This window comes from Mobula hypostoma, chromosome 8, assembly GCF_963921235.1.
Source record: "Mobula hypostoma chromosome 8, sMobHyp1.1, whole genome shotgun sequence".
NCBI classification, from domain to species: Eukaryota; Metazoa; Chordata; class Chondrichthyes; order Myliobatiformes; family Myliobatidae; genus Mobula; species Mobula hypostoma.
In genome coordinates, this window is record NC_086104.1 from 126,292,828 (window position 1) to 126,311,157 (window position 18,330).

Here is an 18,330-nt window from a genome sequence, read left to right on the forward strand (position 1 = left end):
ATTCTCCGGAAACAGTGCTGACACTGTTCGAGGGCCAGGTACTGATCTAAGATTCACAGCACCCAGAATATCAAAATGACAGAATGTTGCAAAGGTTACGAGTGCACATCTAAAGTAGTGCAACAAAAAAATTCTGAAGTGACAATAAGAGAATGATTGCAAGAGGTAGAGTTAAGAATCTGAGAATGTGGCAGCATGACTGGGAAGGAGGTGACTAGTTCAGAGGTCTGATGGTAGTGTGAAAGAGACATGGGATCACTGAACTTGGGACACCGAGACACCAGATAGAGGGACACAGAAATATAACTACGGACAGGGGCACAAGGTCAGAAACACTGAACCAAGGACAGAGACACTAAACCGGGGTCGGAGACACTGGCTCAAGAACGTAGACACTTGACAAGGAATGAGACGGAGACATAGTTCGAAGGGTGTTGTAAGATTGTGCCCTGGGGCACTGTTGCTTGTGAGAATGCTGGCATCAATGCTGGGAGGGCTGGAAATGCTCAGCCAGTCAGGCAGCCTCTAAACAGAGAGTGGGAGTGCCCATTTCTGACTGACGACCTTGTCAGCCAGTTAGGCAGCCTCTAAGCAGAGAGTGGGAGTGCCCATTTCTGATTGACGACCTTGTGCGTTGACAAGGAGGAGTCGGAGGTACTCATTTGGGCCTACAAGCTCTCTGCCTTCCTGTCAGATCTTTGCTATTGGGGCTTTGGTATGAGCAATGTCCCGTGCCTTCTCCAAACCTTCCACCCCCAAATTCCTCACTCCACCATCAGAGTCCACTGCCACCGCTCCCCGTGGACATCGTCAACCTCTCACTGCTGCAGTCAGAGTTTCCAACCTGCTTCTAAAGGCATGGAGGTACCAATACAAAGGGTCGCAAGAGGCTGCAGAGAGTTGTAGACTTAACCAGCACCATTGGGGACATCTTCCAGTAGCGGTGCCTCAAGTAGGGGATGTCTATCATTAACGGCCCTCACCGACCAGAACAAACCCTCTTCTCATTACCAGTGGTGCGGGGGTACAGCAGCATCCTTCCCCGAGTGTACACCAAATGGGGGCAGGGAAGGGGAAAGAACGAAGGGATTACGCTGTTTGGAGGCAGTACAGAACAGGTTCACCAGGTTGATTCCAGAGATGAAGAGAGATGGAGTCACCCGGGATTATACTCAGTGGAATTGAGAAGGATGGGAGGGGATCGTATATAAAATTATAAAAGGGATAGATAAGATAGAGATAGGAAAGTTGTTACACTGGTAAGCAAGACTAGAACTACAAGACACAGCCTCAAGATTTTGGTGGAATAGATATATGAAAGGAGATGAGGAGAAACTGCTTTTCCCAGGGAGTCGTGAAACTATGGAATTCTCGGCCTAGAGAAGCAGTACAGCTAACCTCATTAAGTATATTTAAGGAAGAGTTATATAGATTTTTGCATAGCAGGGGATTTAAGGGTTAGGGGGAAAAGGTGAGTCCACAGCCAGATCAGCTATGATCTTATTGAATGGTTTGACAGGCCAGATGGTCTGCTCCTGTTTCTATTTTTTATGTTCTTATGAATGGACAGCTGAAGTTTCTGATTAAAATCCTTCTTTCAAAACGTCATGTTTATTTCCCTCCACTGATGCTGTCTGACCCAGTGAGTTCCACCACGGTTCACTCCTTCTTCCTCTAAACCCGATGGTCTGCAGGCTGGAGATGCTCATCCCGAATGCCTGGGGTACAAGGTTAAATCAGGAGATCCCATTGGGGGCAGGGTGAGAGAGAGTCGGAACCTTCAGGAGAGGGGATAGAGAGTCCAGGGAGTGGGGAGTCGAGACATTTAGGACATGGGGAGGGAGAGTCAGGACCATTAGGGGGGTGGGGAGGAAAGTCAGGAACTTTAGGGGAAGAAGGGGGGAGTCAGAGGAAAGGGTGTGACAGTCATGACCTCAGGGGAGGGGGAAGAGGCAGGACCTTCAGGGGAAGGAGGGCGAGAGTTGGGTATCTTCAGGGAGGGGGAGAAGAAAAGAGTCTGGACTTTTCAGGGGATGGGGTGGAGAGTTGGGACCTTCAGAGGAGAGGATAAAGAATTGGGGCCTCAAGGGAGGGTTATGCTTAAGCACAGCTGTGGTTGTACAGCTGAGACAAGATTTCTTTCCTTGACACTCCACAACTCCCACCCACCGCAGAATAGTGTCTAACCTCCCCAAACCCAGTATGAAGACATGCAAGTTTTGGAACAGTCATCAGTCTGAAATGTCAGCTTTCCCTTGCTCTGCACAGATATACCTTGTCCATCCATTCCTTGCTTCACAACAGGACAAAGATGAGAACCTAAGGCTGGCACCTAATCCTTGGAAAGAGAAACCAGGAAAGTCAGAGCAGCAAGATGGACACCAAGGTGATGGGAAAGAGCAGGAGGTGATCGGGGAAAGATGACGGGACAGAATGGAGCAGAGGGTGAGATCAGGAGAGATTGGGGAAGAGACAAGAAGTATATGTGAGAAGGGAGAAAGAGATTGAAGGGGGTTAGAGGGCAAGAGAGGAGAGAAGATAAGAGAATTGGAAAGGGGAGTAGTGACCTTCAGGGACACGTCCAGTCCAGACGTGTGGTGGTTTACGGGAGATGAGGGGGACTGTATGATATGACAGTAATGGAGTGGAATGTGTAACATACATGCGGGCAGGATTCATGACACATATGGCGGGGTGTGTGACGGGTCTGATGCAGGATGTGTGGGACCGTCACTCCCGAGGCCAGCAGCACTTGCCTTGTGGGTGAAATGGAATGAGTGCACACACAGATACAAACAAACCTTGGATGGTGGCCAAGGGATTACTGGCCATCAACGAGGCGTTAATCCCATGGTTGACAGGCAGCAGTGAACTCCTGCAATCCAACCAACAGAAGGCATTCAGAAACAGTCGTCGCATACTGAGGGGTGCAGGTCCTGGCTGGGTCCGTGGGCAAGCATGCACAGGGGTGCAAGGGGGTGCTCCTTCAGTGTGGAGTGTCAACACCAGTGAATGTGTGTGCTTATATGTTTGTATACATGTGTGCATACATGCTGTGTGTGTGTGTGTGTGTATGCATAGTTGTATGCGTGCATTTTGTATGTAGGTGTGTGCATATGTGTGCAACATTTACATGTGTATGTATAGGCACATGCATATTGTGCGTGGGTTTTTAAGCATATGCATTCGGGGCATGTACACATCCATGTGTGTGGGTGTTTTTGGAGATAGGGTGTGTGTGTGTTTTTGGGGGTAGTGATGGTGATGGATATGTTTTGGGGGGACGATGGGATGGGACGAGGACGCTGTCAGCCCCACATGGCATCGGAGTCTCACTCCAGACCTCATCATCTCCTCTATGTTCCCCTCTCCCTCAGGGTAACCAGACCACCAACTCTCTCTTCTGTTTCCTCCCCAGTGTGCTCCATTCCACAGGACATGCACCCCCCCCCCCAAGCCCCTGGTGTCTCTGACATCGCCTCTCTCCCTTCCCCCCCTCCCTCGCACTGCGCCGCTCCCTGGTGTGTCAGCGTCTCTGGGCTGAGGTGTGAGAAGGGAACGTCTCTTACCCTGTGCTGGTGTTCAGTGCTGACAGTGCCATCGAGTGGCTGCTGTTTGTGCTGTTCGGGGGTGTGGGAGGGGAGGTGTTGAGTGCCGACAAGGAGCTGCCGCTTACTCCCGGCGTGTGTGATGACCCAGCGGCAGACATGGTAGAAACTGGGAGGAGACAGGACAGGATCACAGTCAGCACCATTGCTGGGCTCAGCTCACTGAACCACTCCCTTCCTTCCCAGGTCACGCAATACTTCTCAATCCCAACCAGAACCAACACCGTCCTGTTACCTCAACCCACACCATTCCCTCCTCCTGTCTCTCTTCCCCCCCACCTTCCCATTCCTGTCCTGGTCCCTGTCCACTCCACCACCCCTCCTCTGCATCTCTCCCCCATCCATCCTCACCTTCCCCTACTCCTATACCTCTCCCTCCTCCCCTCCCTCCCTCTCCCCCTCTCTATCTCGCTCTCTATCTCTATATATATCTCTCTCTTTCTCTCTCCCCCCTCTCTCTTACCTCTCTTTGTCTCTTCCAACTCATGTGCTGAGGATGTCCATCTCACCTCAAAACCCTGCCGCTCTCTCCTCCGAACACTCCCTTGGCCCTCTCCCATCCACAATCTCTCCCTCCCTGCCCCTCTCCCCCACATTCATTCGCCCCTTCCCTCTCTCCCTCTCCTCCGACCTTCTATCCCCAACCCCGATCCCCTCGCCTGCCCCTCTCCCTTGCCCCTCCCCACCCTCTCCACCACACCTTCCCCTGCCCCTGGCACCCCCTCCCCTGTCCTTTTCCCATACCACCCTATCTCCTCTTCGGTCCCTCCTCTCACCCGCTCCTTTTCCCTCCCCTGTCCCCGACCCTCTTTCTTCACCCCTCCACCCTTCATCCTCTCCCTGCCCCTCCCACTCTAACCTTGCCCAACTTTTCCCATCCTCTTCCTCTCCCTGCCCCTCTCCCCCTCCCTCACCACTCTACAGCCACTATCCCCAACCTCAGTCTTCTCCACCCACAATACCTTCCTCCGCCTTGTTCCCCCTGCACCCTGTGCCCAGCCCCACCATACCCTCCCCCTGTCTTTCTCTTCCCGCGCCCCCCCCCCACCCAGAGCCCACCCGCTCCCCTGTTGCGGTTACCCTCCCCCTGTCTTTCTCTTCCCGCCCCACCGCCCCCACCCCACCCCCCCGCTCCCCTGTTGCAGTTCAGCCTGTTACCTGTTGTGCTGAGGCTGTTGGAACTCTGTGATACTGGCAGGTTCAAACCAGTGGGCTGAGGAGAGACCTGGAAGGGAGCGGTAAACAGAACAACCATCAGACGGACACTGGGAGGGGTTCGGCGAGCCAGGGGCTGAAACTCTGCCGGTGACTAGACGCCATTAGGAGTCTGAGGAGATTTGGCATGTCACCAAAGGCTCCAGCAAATTAACCGGGTGCATCACTATCTGGAACCGAGCCTCCAACGCACTGCATTGAAAGAGTCTGCGAGGGTTTTAGACTCAACAACTCCATCACAGGCATACCCTACCCATCATTGAGGACATCTTCAAAAGTGGTGTCTCAGGAAGGTGTCATCCATCATAAGGACCTTCACCATGCAGGAGATGCCCTCTTCTATCAGCAGGCAGGAGGTACAGGAGCCTGAAGGCCCACACCTCATCCTTCAGGAAGAGTTTCTTTAGGAACTCCTCTCCCACCAGATTTCTGAACAGTCCATGAATTCATGAACACTACTTCACTATCCTGCACTATTTATTTTCTTATTGCAACATATATTTTTAAAGCTCACCAATGTCTCTACTTCTTCAGGAGACTAATGGAATTTGACATGACCTCACCACCCCTAGACAATTGTTATTGATGCAACATAGAAAGCATTCTGTAGCATACATCACAGCTTGGCACGGCAACTGCTCTGCTAATGACCGCAAGAAACTGCAGAGAGTTGTGGACATAGCTCAGCGCATCACGGAAACCAGCCTCCCCTCCACGGACTCTGTCTATACTTCTCCCTGCCTCGGTAAAGCAGCCAAGATATTCAAAGACCCTTCCCATCCCCAACATTTTCTCTCCTCCCCCCTCCCATGAGTGGAAAATACAAAAGCCTAAAAGCATGTACCTTCAGGCTCAAGGTCAGCTTCTGTTAAACAGACTGAACAGACTTCTTGTACGAAAAGATGAACTCCTGGCCTCACAATCTACCTCATTATGATATCATTTACCTGCACTGCACTTTTTTGCATTAGTTTTTATACTTCTTTGTTTTTATCTTGTTCTACCTCAGTGCACTGTGCAATGATTTGATCTGTGTGAACAGTACCCAAGACAAGCTTCTCACTATATGTTGGTGCACATGATAATAATAAACTAATACCAAAATGTCCTGTTGCCATAAAATGAAGTTCACGATATAACATCAATGATTCCAGGAATGAAAGAGCTATCATATGAGGAACGTCTGGCAGCTCTTGGGCTGTATTTCCTGGAGTTCAGGAGAATGAGGGGAAGATCTCAGAGAAACATTCCAAATGTTAAAAGGCCTGAACAGATTAGATATGACAAAGTTATTTCCCATGGTAGGGGAGTCTAGGACAAGAGGGCACGACTAACGACTTCAGGATTGAAGGATGTCCTTTTAGAACTGAGATGCAGAGAAATTACTTTAGTTAAAGGGTGGTAAATATGTGGATTTTTTTTTCCATGAGTGGCTGTTGAGGCCAAGTAATTGGGTGTATTTAAGACAGAAATAAATAGGTTCTTGATTAGCCAAGACATCAAAGGGTATGGGGTGAAAGCAGGGGAGTGGGGATGACTGGAAGAATTGGATCAGCCCATGATTGAATGGCAGAGCAGACTCGATGGGCCGAATGGCCTAGTTCTGCTCCTATATTGTATGGTCTTATGATAATAAACCTGATTCAGGTTCTGACCGAGCAGCAGCAGGAAGGGAGGTGGCTGGCCCAGGACCACAGCAGAGGCTACACTCTTTCAGCAGGTGGCTGGAGCCAGCTCCCCTCAGATCACGGCTCCCTGTGAGCGCTAACTTCCACCCTGCAGCCAGTGAGGACCCGTGGGCACACCCTCTGCTCTGCAAAGTCCATTATCCCATGAGGCACAGTTCAGTATCCAACACACTGAGGAGCAAGGCTGAACCTTGGCAAGTTCGAGGCATATCCACTGGAAAGCAAAACTTTGTACTGCCAGTGAATCAATTCTGACTTGAAGAATATTTAACAGAGACTCAAGAGATTACAGATTCTGGAATCTGGAGCAGTAAGCTAACTGCAGGAAGAACTTAGCAAGTCAAGCAGCATCTGTGGGAGACAGGGGATGGCTGCGGTTTTGGGTGGAGAGTCTGCGTCAGGCTCTTAAGAGATATTTAAGAGTGCTGTGAACAGATAAGGGAAGTTCTAGGAGATTAGGATCCGCGCGTGGACTCTCTCTGGAGAACTTCACAGAGAGGGACTCACACCAGAGTTACAGGGGGCAGCTAGTAGGGTGACCACCAGGAAGAACAGAAGGGGTAGGCAGAGAGTGCAAGATCCCTTGTGATTGTTCCCTCGCTAACATGTATCCGGTTTTGGCAGAGGGTGGCCTTTCAGAGGCGAGCAGCAGCAGCCTGGTCTGTGGCTCAGTGACTGAGTCTGAAGCACAGCGGGGAGGGTGGAGGCAAGGAGAGCTGTAGTGATGGTTAGGAGGACAGACAGGAGATTCTGCGGCCACAGGATGGTGTGTTGCCTCCCTGCTGTCAAGGTTGAGGATGCCTCGGAACAGTTGCAGGTCATTCTCAAGGGGGATAGCAAGCAGCTGAGTTGCTCCAGCATTTTATATGTGTTCCTCAAGGTTTTCATTACCTGCAGGACCTCTTGTGTCACTTCATCTTCTACATTTGCCTCAACTTCCTCATCTCCCACTGGGTCCCACCTCTCTGGTGGACAGTTTAAAGCCACCTGAGTAGGTGCAGCAGATCTACCTGCCAGGATACTGGTCTCCTTCAGCTCAGGTGTAACCCATCCCTCTTGTCCACGTCACCTCTGTCCAGGAGACATCCCAACAGTCCAATACCCGAATCCCTGCCTTACACCAGCTCCCTACCACACATTCTTTTGTCCTACCCTCCTCTTAAAGTTGAAACTTCTTATCGAAGTACGTGCATGTCACCATATACAACTCTGAGATTCATTGTCTTGTGGGCATACTCAATAAATCTATAATAGAATAATAGTGGACTGCAATAAGGTAGATACAAATGAACAATGAATATTATATATTTTATGCATATTATTGAATCCAGTTTTGCTAACCTATACTATATGCCTTCATTGATGATATATTATTTTATGCATAAAATTAGAATATCATTAATAAAACTGAAGGATTCAGTGACAGTGTTTCCACACTGTTTGGATTTGCTCAGCAAACATTAAAGCAAAAACTCCAGAAGGGAAGGAATAAAAAAATTAGAACAACATAATTGGGCAGCAATTTGTTTTCTAAAATTAACCATCTAAACATTCTGACTGCAGCTGGGTCTCAATGTGCTGAGATGCCTCAAAAAACAGCACCATTGTAAGTGCTACATCTGTAGAGCCTGTGGACTTTCCCCTTGGTCATGCCTGGCAGTGTAGCCAGGCTGGCTGAAGATAAACCCAGGGTCTCCAGACATTATGTTTTCTGCTGACCTTTTTCACTCATCAGCTTTGGGGCAACTTCTTGCGAATGGTAATACAGTCATAGTTCTGTCCATTGTTGCCTGAACTGGATACAGTTAGTAAGCTCCTAAATGATCATTCTGAACAGTTGGGAAAAAACACACAATTATCCATGGGAAACAATGCAAGAGGAATCGATCTATGTGACAAAGAGTTTAGTTAACTGGCTTTGTATTCTTAAGGGCCTTTTCTTTAGAGTAAACATGCTTTCCCCAAATATTTCCTTATCTTTCTTTGCTGGAGAGTCTTACAAGGGAAGAGAAGAGCATTGGTTCAAATTAGTCAAAGTTCCACAGATGGGCCAACCTTCAGTGGAGACCCAGAGGCATACGCTGCTGCCAACAGCCGTAGATGAAGAGGTTGCATGCCACAAAAATAGCCCTGGGGCCACGCAATCTGTCCCAATGTTTAACCATTCCTGGCTGCAGTTCCAAACCAGTACGTCAAATGGCATCACAAAAGGGAATGTGGAAGATGCAGGGACAGTTACATGCCCAAGCGGAATATCAAAAATTCAGAAGATGTGAAAGTTGTCAAAAGGTTAAACAAAGTTAATAAGTTTATAATCAAGGTACATATGTGTTACCATATATGTTGCTGACCTTATGAGCATATTCAAAAGTAACTTTATTATCAAAGTATGTATATGTTACCATATAGTGCCTTGAGGTTTATTTTCTTGTAGATTTTACAAGGAAAAAAGAAATACAATAGAATTTTATGAAAAACTGTAAGACAATGAAAGACAAAGGCTGGCAAACAACCGATGTGCAAAAGAAAACAAACCGTGCAGATAAAAATAATACTCAGAATGTGAGATGTAAAGAGTCCTTGAAAGAGAATCTGTAGGTTATAAAATCAGTTCAGAGCTGCAGTGATTGAAGTTATCCACTCTAGTGCAGGAGCCCGATGCTTGTAGGGTAATAACTGTTCCTAAACCTGGTGGTGTTCGATCTAAGGCCTCTATACCTCGAGATGAGGGCATGGCCTGTATGTTGGGGTTCTTTGATGACAGATGCTGCTTTCTTATCGCAGTGCTCTATGTAAATATACTCAATGGTGGGGAGGGCTTTGGCTGTGATAAACTAGACAATGTCCACTTCTTTCTGTAGCCTTTTCTGTTCCTGGGCACTGGTGTTTCCATACTAGGTTGTGATGGATACTTTCCATTGTGCATCTATACCAATGTGACGTGGCGCTGGGACTAACCCAGAGATTACTAATCTAAGTCTTGTCCCCCATATTCCCATCGACTTCCCCCTGACCACTCATCCACACAGTAGGGAGCAAGATACAGCCGACTCTTGTAAGATAAAGATGAACTTGATCTCTGAGTCTGCCTCATCATGACCACTGCAGTTGATTTCTCGAACTGCAATACTTCCCTCCTCAATACCAGCCTCCTGCTCTTCTGTCACCCCCTTCCCCAGTGCTCGTGGACTTGAGTTCCTAGCTCATTCTTTAAAAAAAAAATAACCTGTATTCGCGATTAAAAAATTATGCAAGAATAAACCATTCAAAGTCTTTTCATTCCTGGGTAATGCATTTAGTAGTATTAACCATAAACACAAGAGAAAATCTCTGGAAACACAGAGCAACATACACAAAACGCTGGAGGAACTCAGCAGGCCAGGCAGTGTCTACGGAAATGAATAAACAGTCAATGTTTCAGGCTGAGACCCTTCTTCAGAACTTGAAAGGAAGGGAGAAGATGCCAGAGTAAAAAAGTGGGCGGAGAGGGAACTGGAAGGAAGACTAGCTAGAAGGTGATAGGTGAAGCCAGGTGGGTGGGAAAGTAAAGGGTTGAATCTGATAGGAGAGGAGAGTGAACCGTAGGAGAAGGGGAAGATGGAGGGCCACCAGGGGGAGGTGAGGAGAAGAGATAAGAGGCCACAATGGGGAACAGAAGAAGAGGAAAAGGGGAAGGGGAAAAAAGTTACCAGAAGGAGAAATCAGTGTTCTTGCCATCAGGTTGGAGGCTATCTAGATGAAACATGAGATGTTGCTCCTTCACCCAAAAGAGGAAACCGTAGACCAACATGTTGGAATGGGAATGGGGATAGGAACTAAAATGATTGGCCACTGGGAAATTCCGCTTTTGGCGGATGGAGCTGAGGTGTTTGACAAAGTGCTCCCCCAATTTACATCAGGTATCACCAGTGTGTTTAGAGAGCACTGGTCACAACAGACCCCAAAAGATTGGCAGGTGAAGTGTTGCCTCACCTGCAAGGACGGTTTGTTTACAGTACCTGAATGGAGGTAAGGGAAGAGGTGAAAGGGCAGGTCATTTGCAAGGATATGTGCTGGGAGGGACAAATGAACAAGGAAATCATGGAGGGATCGATCCCTGTGGAAAGCAGAGAATGTGAAGGGGAAGGGAGGTAAAGATGTATTTTGTGGCAGGATCCTTTTGAAGATGGCGGAAGTTGCAGAGGATGAAGTGTTGGACATGGAGGATTATGGGGTGAGGACAAGAGGAAAAATATCTCTGTTAAGGTGTCGGGAAGAATGGATGAGCGTAGATGTCCGGAAAACGGAGGAGATGCAGGTGAGGGCTGCATCAATGGAGGGGGAAAGGAAACCCAGATTTTGAAGAAGGAGGGCATCTCTGATGTCCTGGAAACAAATGCTGTGGAGACAAATGAACTGAGAAAAGGGAATGGCATTTTACAGGAGACAGAGTGGGAAGAGATACAATCGAGATAACTGTGGGAATCGGTAGGTTTATAAAAGATACTGGTCGACAGTTTATCGCCAGAGATGAAGACAGAGAAATCAAGAAAGGGAAGAGAGGTGTCAGAAGTGGACTAAGTGAATTTAAGGGAAGGGTGGAAGTTGGAGGCAAAGTTGATGAAATTGAGGAGTTCCAGGATGGGTGCATGATGCAGCATCAATGCAGTCGTCAATGTAGAGCAGGAAGAGTTGGGGAGCGTTACTGGGTAAGGCTTGGAATATGGACTGTTCTACGTAGTCAACAAAAAGGCAGGCATAGCTGGGGCCCATGTGGGTGTTCATGGCCACCCCCTGAGTTAGGAGAAAACTAGTGTTAACTTCCTTTTTCATACTGATGCACATTGCTATGCATGTGGCTCCCCACAGTGGTACATTAATACATTATTTTGGGGCTTCCCCACCCAATGCAGAACGTCCCTGTCCTGTAGTGGAAGAACCCGGAATGGGGCCAGCTGGTCTATCGAACCTGCTCCGTCATTCAACAAGATCATGGTTGATCTGGGCATGGACTCAGCTCCACCACCTGTCTTTTTCCAAGAACCCTACTATGCAAAAATCTATCTCACTGTGTATGAAGTATATTTAATGAGGGAGCCTCTACCGCTTCCATCAGCAGAGAATTGCACAGATTCACTGCTCTCTGGGAAAAGCAGCTTCTCCTCATTTCCGTCCTAAATGTACTCCCCCTGAACCTTGAGGCTATGCCCCTTAAGTCCAGTCTCACCTACCCGAGTCTTGTAAGTTTTATATATTTCCATTTCATAGGTTTCTATAAGATCTGCTCTCAATTTTCTGAATTCCAGTGAGTATAGTCCCAGGAGACTCAATCTCTCCTTATTGGTAAACCCCGTCATCTCTGGAATCAACCTGGCGAACATCCTCAGTACATCTTTCCTCAAGTAGAAACCAGGACTACGAGCAGTACTCCAGGTGCGGTCTCACCTGTGCCCTGTACAGCTCCAGCATAACTTCCCTGCTCTTTAATTCGATCCCTCCAGCAATGAAGAACAACATTGCATTGGCCCTCTGTTGTACCTGCAAACTGACCTTTTGCGATTCATGCGCAAGCACCCCCAAGTCCCTCTGCAATCTGTCACCATTTACATAATAACCTCTGCCTCGCCCTCCTGTATCTGGAATGTGCCAACTGGCAGTGTTCCCTAATGAATATCTCACCGTGCTGGGAGACCAATGAGTTTTGGGCAAGCCACAGGGTGCCTTTCGTTGAGCTGATGATCTTCCAGCAGTACTTAACATCCGTCTCCCGCCCCGGGAACAGCTCCTAGATCAGTTTACACAACTGCTGGGGATGAAGTGGGACACGGGGCCCCTGCAGGATCCCTCATCAACATGACGCCTCTTCCGGTAACTCTCACAGCTGGGCGGAGGGTGTCCCGCCTTCCCCCTCCCCTCGTGCGGCCACAGCAGCCCGGCGCGGTGCTCCGCACCCCTCACTCTGCAGCAAAAAAGGGTGGGGTGGGCAGGTCACTCTGTTCCCCTGGGGTGGAGCCAGCCTCGCCCACTCACCATGTGTGTGCTGTAGACGGACGGCTTGCTGTGGGTGTGGGGAGTCAGGCCGCTGTTGCTGGCGGGGTTGATGCGCTTCTCCTTCTGCCGCCGGTTACAGAACCAGACGCGGATCACCTCCTTCTCCATGGTCAGCTGCTCGGCGATCAGCTGGATCTCCTCCGAGGTCGGCTTCTGGTTCTGTCCGAGGGAGGGGTGGTCACAGCTAGAGTCACACACAAGCTCGGAGGGGGACGTCCCCTCGCCTTCTGACTGAACCCCCACCATGCTTCGACAGCCTCCCCCACCCACACCCACCCCTCACAGTCTCAGCATCAACCACACCCTCCCCCACCAACTTCACCCTCACCGCCCCCTTCCCCACACCTCTCGTGGACTTCCTCCCCAAACAATTCCGCACCCTCCACCTACCACCCACTGCCTCACCAGCTCAAACCCTCCTCTGCACAAACTAACATCAAGCCTCTGCTACTCCCTCCACAGCACCGTCCCCCACCCACACCCACGCAAAGTGTACCACACTGCCATCTACCTCTCGCAAACTCATCCACCCCGCCATTCCTACTCCCCCACTCTCAACACTGACATATTACCTTCCCCACCGTGATCCCTTTCACTCTAATCAATCCCCAATCCCCCTCCACCCCTCGATCTGCATACCCATCAGATGACTCTGTGTGTGTTCACTGTCACCAGACTCACCCCGCAGTAACATATTCCCTGCCCAGGAGCGTGGTGAGCCCAGTCCTGTATAACACCATCCCTGCCCATCAGTCATAAACACAGGAGATTCTGCAGAAGCTGGAAATCCAGAGTAACACACACAAATTGCTGAAGGAACTCAGCAGGTCAGGCTGCATCTATGGAGAGGAATATACAGTTGGTGTTTCAGGCTGAGACACTTCACTGGTCCCGATGAAGGGTCTCGGCTCGAAACACTGACTGCCTATTCCTCTCCGCAGATGTCACCTGACCAGTTGAGTTCCTTCAGCATCTTTTTGTGTACTACGTTGTCCGTCAGTGTGGTGTCCCACTTTTGTGTGAGAGACATTCTGCCCTTACTCAGGGATACCTACCGCCAGGAAGCTCTTCTCTAAGGCCACGCGGACATTGGTCTCGATGCTTGTTCGTTTCTTCCTGCGTCGTCCCCCCATCCCCTCCATGCCGACCGGCGGGCTGCTCAGTGCGTTGGGGCTGGGCAGGGTCGAGTCCGCAGACATGTTCTCTGCCGGGTACACGGGCAGGTGAGTACGACAGGAAGAGGTGTCCTCCCCTCACCATTTCAATCCCTTCCCTCTGTTCCTTGCTATCTCCCTCTCATTCCTTTCCCTCAGACCTTTCATCACATCCACCTCCACTCCTGCACACCCAACCCCTTTCACTGCGTGAAGCTGCATCATTTATCCTCCATCCCCTTCCATTCTACTCCCTCCATCTCTACTGTCACATCCTCCATACTCGCTCACTCATCTCCATCCCTTCCATTCCATCCCTTCCTCTTTCCCTCTCCTTACATCTCTCTCCTACCACCCAATGACCCCCAGCATATTCTTCTACCATCACACCCTCTGATCTCCTTCACCCGACCCCATCCCTCTCCCTCCAGCCCTGGTATGCCAACCTCAGTCTCCACCGCCCACCCCGACCCTTGTCCCATCTGCATTGCCACTTGGACAAGTGCAAGAAGCTCATCAGTTAAACCAGGGCAGGATCCAAGGAGTCCACAGCCCAGGAAATGTTGTAGAACTGAGAGGCCCAGGGGCACATGATTCTCTTACGCAGGCAGGGAAACTTCCCAGTGCAGATGAGGGGACTCGATCTGAAACATCGATTGCCCATTCCCCTCCATGGGTGCTGCCTGACCAGTTCCTCGTGCACCTCAAAGTTCAAAGTAAATTTTATCATCAAAGTGCATATGTGTATGTATACAAAGTATGTACGTATACGTATCTGTGGTTCAGGATATCACTGTGTCACTACAGAGAAGGTTTGGGAGGTGTAGGATGCACAGGAAGAGGTTGTGATCTAGCCTGAAAGCGGCAGTATAAATAGAAAGAGGGAAAGAGTCCTGAGGGCAGTGGGAGCATTGTGAGAAGTTTTGGGCCCCTTATCTAAGAAGGGATCTGCTGGCATTGTAGAGGGTCCAGAGGAGTTTCATGTGAATGATCCTGGCAATGAAAGGCCCTCAGGGGCTTTGAGGAGCATGAGGAGCATTTGACGCCTTTGGGCCTTTGCTCGCTGGAGTTTAGGAGAATGAGGGGGTATCTCAGTGAAATCTATTGAATATTGAAAGGGCTAGATAGAGTGGAGCTGGCTGGTGGCACAGTGACATCAGCACCGGATTCCGGAGCGAAGGTTCCCAAGTTCGAACCCAGTCGGGCATGCTTTCCCTCCGTGCCAGGCTGAGTGTCAAGCTCGCAACTCAGCCTCGTAAAAAAAAATACTGCGCTGTGAGGAGGACGTGGGGGACAACTCACAGAAACTTTCCTCCAAGACAACCACTTGAAAATCACCGGGGCTCTAGCAGAGTATGGCACACAAAAAAAAAGATAGAGTGGACTTGGAGGTATGTTTCCCATAATGAGGACGTCTAGGACCACAGGGCACAGCCTCAGATGTCCCTTTAGAACAGAGATGAGGAGGAATTTCTTTAGCCAGAGAATTCATTGCCACAGACAGCTGTAGAGGCCAAATCATTGGGCATATTTAAAGTAGAGGTTGATAGGTTCTTAATTGTAAGGGTGTCAAAGGTTACATGGAGAAGGCAGGAGAGTGGGGTTGAGGCGGATAATAAATCAGTCTTGATCAGACTCGATGATCTGAACGGCCTAATTCTGCTCCTGTATTTTATGGAACCTCAACAAGGTGGCAACTTTCAGATTATACCCTGTGCCACGTCCCAAGGGGTGGAAGACCAAGAGGACAGCATGGATAAATGTGCTGCTGGGGAAAGGGTAGAGGAGGGAGGGTTTTACAGACCTTAGCACTGAGATCAGCTCTGGATGTCAGCAGCAAAGGGAGGAGGGGTTGTGAGACGTTAAAAGAACCGGGGCTGACATCCTCATAGAAAGAGCCACTGATTCTGTGGTGTGGGAAAGGTTAGATTAATTTAGCAGGGGGATGAAGTACTGACAAAGGGAGACTGAGTTTAAAACTCTAGGAAAGTATTTAATTGGGGGACTGGGAATTATGATGCTATTAGACAGAAACCAGGGTGCATAAATTAGGAATGGATGTACTTAGGGAAATGTATAACAGAAATGCAGAGGTTGTTTAGGGGGCACTTACCGGGGGTTTTGGACAGGTTTGACCCATTGAGGCAGAGTGAAGGAACCATGGTTGACAAGAGTCAAGAAGAAGGAGGAAGCTTACTTAAGGTTTTGGAAGTAAGGTTCAGATAGGGCTCTAGGGAGTTACAAGGTAGCCAGGAAGGAGCTGAAGAGTAGACTTAGAGAGCTGGAAAGGGGGGCGAGTAGGGTTAAGGAAAACCCACAAGGCATACGTGAAGAATAGGAGGATGTCTAGAGTGAGAGTGGAACATGATATGAGAGCAAACATGTGCCTGGAGTTGGAGGAGGCAGGGGAGGTCTTTAATGAATACTTTGCTTTAGTATTCAAGATTGAGAGGGACCTTGAAGTTTATGAGTAAAGTGTAATACACGCTGATTTGATTGAACATGTCAATGTTAAGAAAGAGGACATGCTGAACCTTTTGAAAAATATTGGGATAGATCAGGTCTTGGGGCCAGATAGCATACACACCAGGTTACAGGAAGCAAGGGAAGAGAATATCATTGGCAATAATCTTTGCATCCTCACTGGCCACAGGAGTGATGCCAGATGATTGAAGGGTAGCAAATGTTATTCCTTTGTTCAAGAAAGGGAATAGGGATAACCCTGGGAATTATAGACTGGTGAGTCTTCACTCAGTGGTGGGCATATTATTGGAGAAGATTCTCAGAGACAGGAACTACAAGCATTTGGAGAGACATAATCTGATTAAGGATAGTCAGCATTGCTTTCTGAGGGGCAGGTCATGCCTCATGAGCCTGACTGAATACTTTGAGGATGTGACAAAGCATATTGATGAAGGTAGAGCAGTGGATGAGGTGTATATGGATTTTACTAAGGCATTTGATAAGGATCGCTATCGGCAGACTCATTCAGGCGGTCAGGAGACATGGGATCCAGGGAAACTTGGCTGTGCGGGTAAGGAATCAGCTTGCCAATTGTAGGCAAAGGCTGGTAGTACAAAGAGCATATTCTGCCTGGAGGTCAGTGATCAACGTGTTTCAGGGGCTCAGTCAATGGAGTCAATTAAAAGAGAGATGGAACAGATTTCTGGGTGTCAGGGAAATCAAGATCCAGTGTTAGTGCAGGAAAATAGTGCTGGGGTAGAAGATCAATTGGGGAAACAGTCTCGAGGAACTGAATGGTCTCCTGTTCCTGTTTCATTTGCTCTTATGGTCTGGTGTATCTATAAAACCTAAAACATGTCCTTCTGGGAAGGAAGTCTGGTGCCTTGCCCCAGGCTGGGCTACAAGGGATTCCATACCACCACAGGGTGATAAGGGATAGATACTAAATGCTACCATTGGTCACTGACTTCAGGAAAGGGGGATGGTGCATATGCTCGGGTCTACATTAATGGTGCTGAGTTGGAGAGATTGAGAGCTTCAAGTTTCCAGGAGTGAACGTCACCAACTGCCTGTCTTGGTCCAACCACAATGATGTCACAGCCAAGAAAGCTCACCAGCATCTCTACTTCCTCAAGGGACAAAAGAAATTTGGGATTTCCCCGCTGACTCTTACCATTATTTATCACAAACCTCCCTGCCATCGAGCACATCTTCAAGGGGTAATGCCTCAGGAAGGTGGAATCTATTATTAAGGACCCTCTCCATCCAGAACCTGTCCTTCTCTCATTACAGCCATTGGAGCGGAGGAACAGGAGCCTGAAGATGCACACTCAATGTTTGAGGAACAGTTCAAGGTTTCTCTACCTGGCACACCTCAAAGAATGGTCCTTAGCCCACTGAACTATTCTCTCCACACCCAGGAGTGTGTGGCTGGGCACAGCTCAAACACCATCTATAATCCTGCCAGTGACACAGCTATTATTGGCAGCATTTCAGATGGTGACAAGAAGTGAAATTGATCAGCTGGTTGAGTGGTGTTGCAACAGCAAGCTTGCACTCAATATCAGTAAGACTAAGGAATGGATTGTGGACTTCAGGAAGGGCAAGTCCAGGGAATGTACACTAGTCCTCATGGATGGATCAGCAGTGGAAAGGGAGAGCAGCTTCAAGTTCCTGGCTGTCAACCTCTCTGAAGATCTACCCGTAGCCCGACATATTGATGCAACTGTAAAGAAGTCATGGCAACAGCTATGTTTTATTAGGAGTTTGACCAGACTTGGTACGTCACCAAAGACTCGCAAATTTCTGTAGACGTACCACGGCGAGCATCCTAACTGGTTGCATCACCGTCTGGTATGGAGGGGCCACTGCACAAGGTCAGAGAAAAACTGCAGAAGGCCACAAACTAACCAGTTCTATCATAGACACGAGCCTCCCCACCGCTGAGGGCATCTCCAAAGGGCGCACCACACCAAGGCGGCGTTCGTCATTAAGGGCACCCATCACCCTCGTCTCAAGAGGACATGCTCTCTTCTCACTGCCACCTCCAAGGAGGAGGTACAGCAGCCTGAAGATACACTTCCCCTCCGCCATCAGGTTTCTGAATGGACAATGAACACTGCCTCACTATTCTTTTTCTTCTCTTGCTCTCTTTTTGCACTATTTATTCAA

The 18,330-nt window shown here is 49.0% G+C and overlaps 1 protein-coding gene across 1 annotated transcript in view; it reads right to left on the minus strand.

Moving 5' to 3' along the window:
* The window catches only part of pou2f2b (POU class 2 homeobox 2b), a 189,245-nt gene that overhangs the window by 5,189 nt on the left and 165,726 nt on the right, over positions 1-18,330 (minus strand). Inside the window, exons 11-15 of the mRNA XM_063055268.1 lie at positions 13,597-13,745; positions 12,521-12,700; positions 4,767-4,833; positions 3,570-3,717; positions 2,802-2,875 (exon numbers count right to left, since the gene is read on the minus strand). Coding sequence (XP_062911338.1) covers positions 2,802-2,875; positions 3,570-3,717; positions 4,767-4,833; positions 12,521-12,700; positions 13,597-13,745 — 618 coding nt within the window. The remainder of the gene's footprint in view (positions 1-2,801; positions 2,876-3,569; positions 3,718-4,766; positions 4,834-12,520; positions 12,701-13,596; positions 13,746-18,330) is intronic.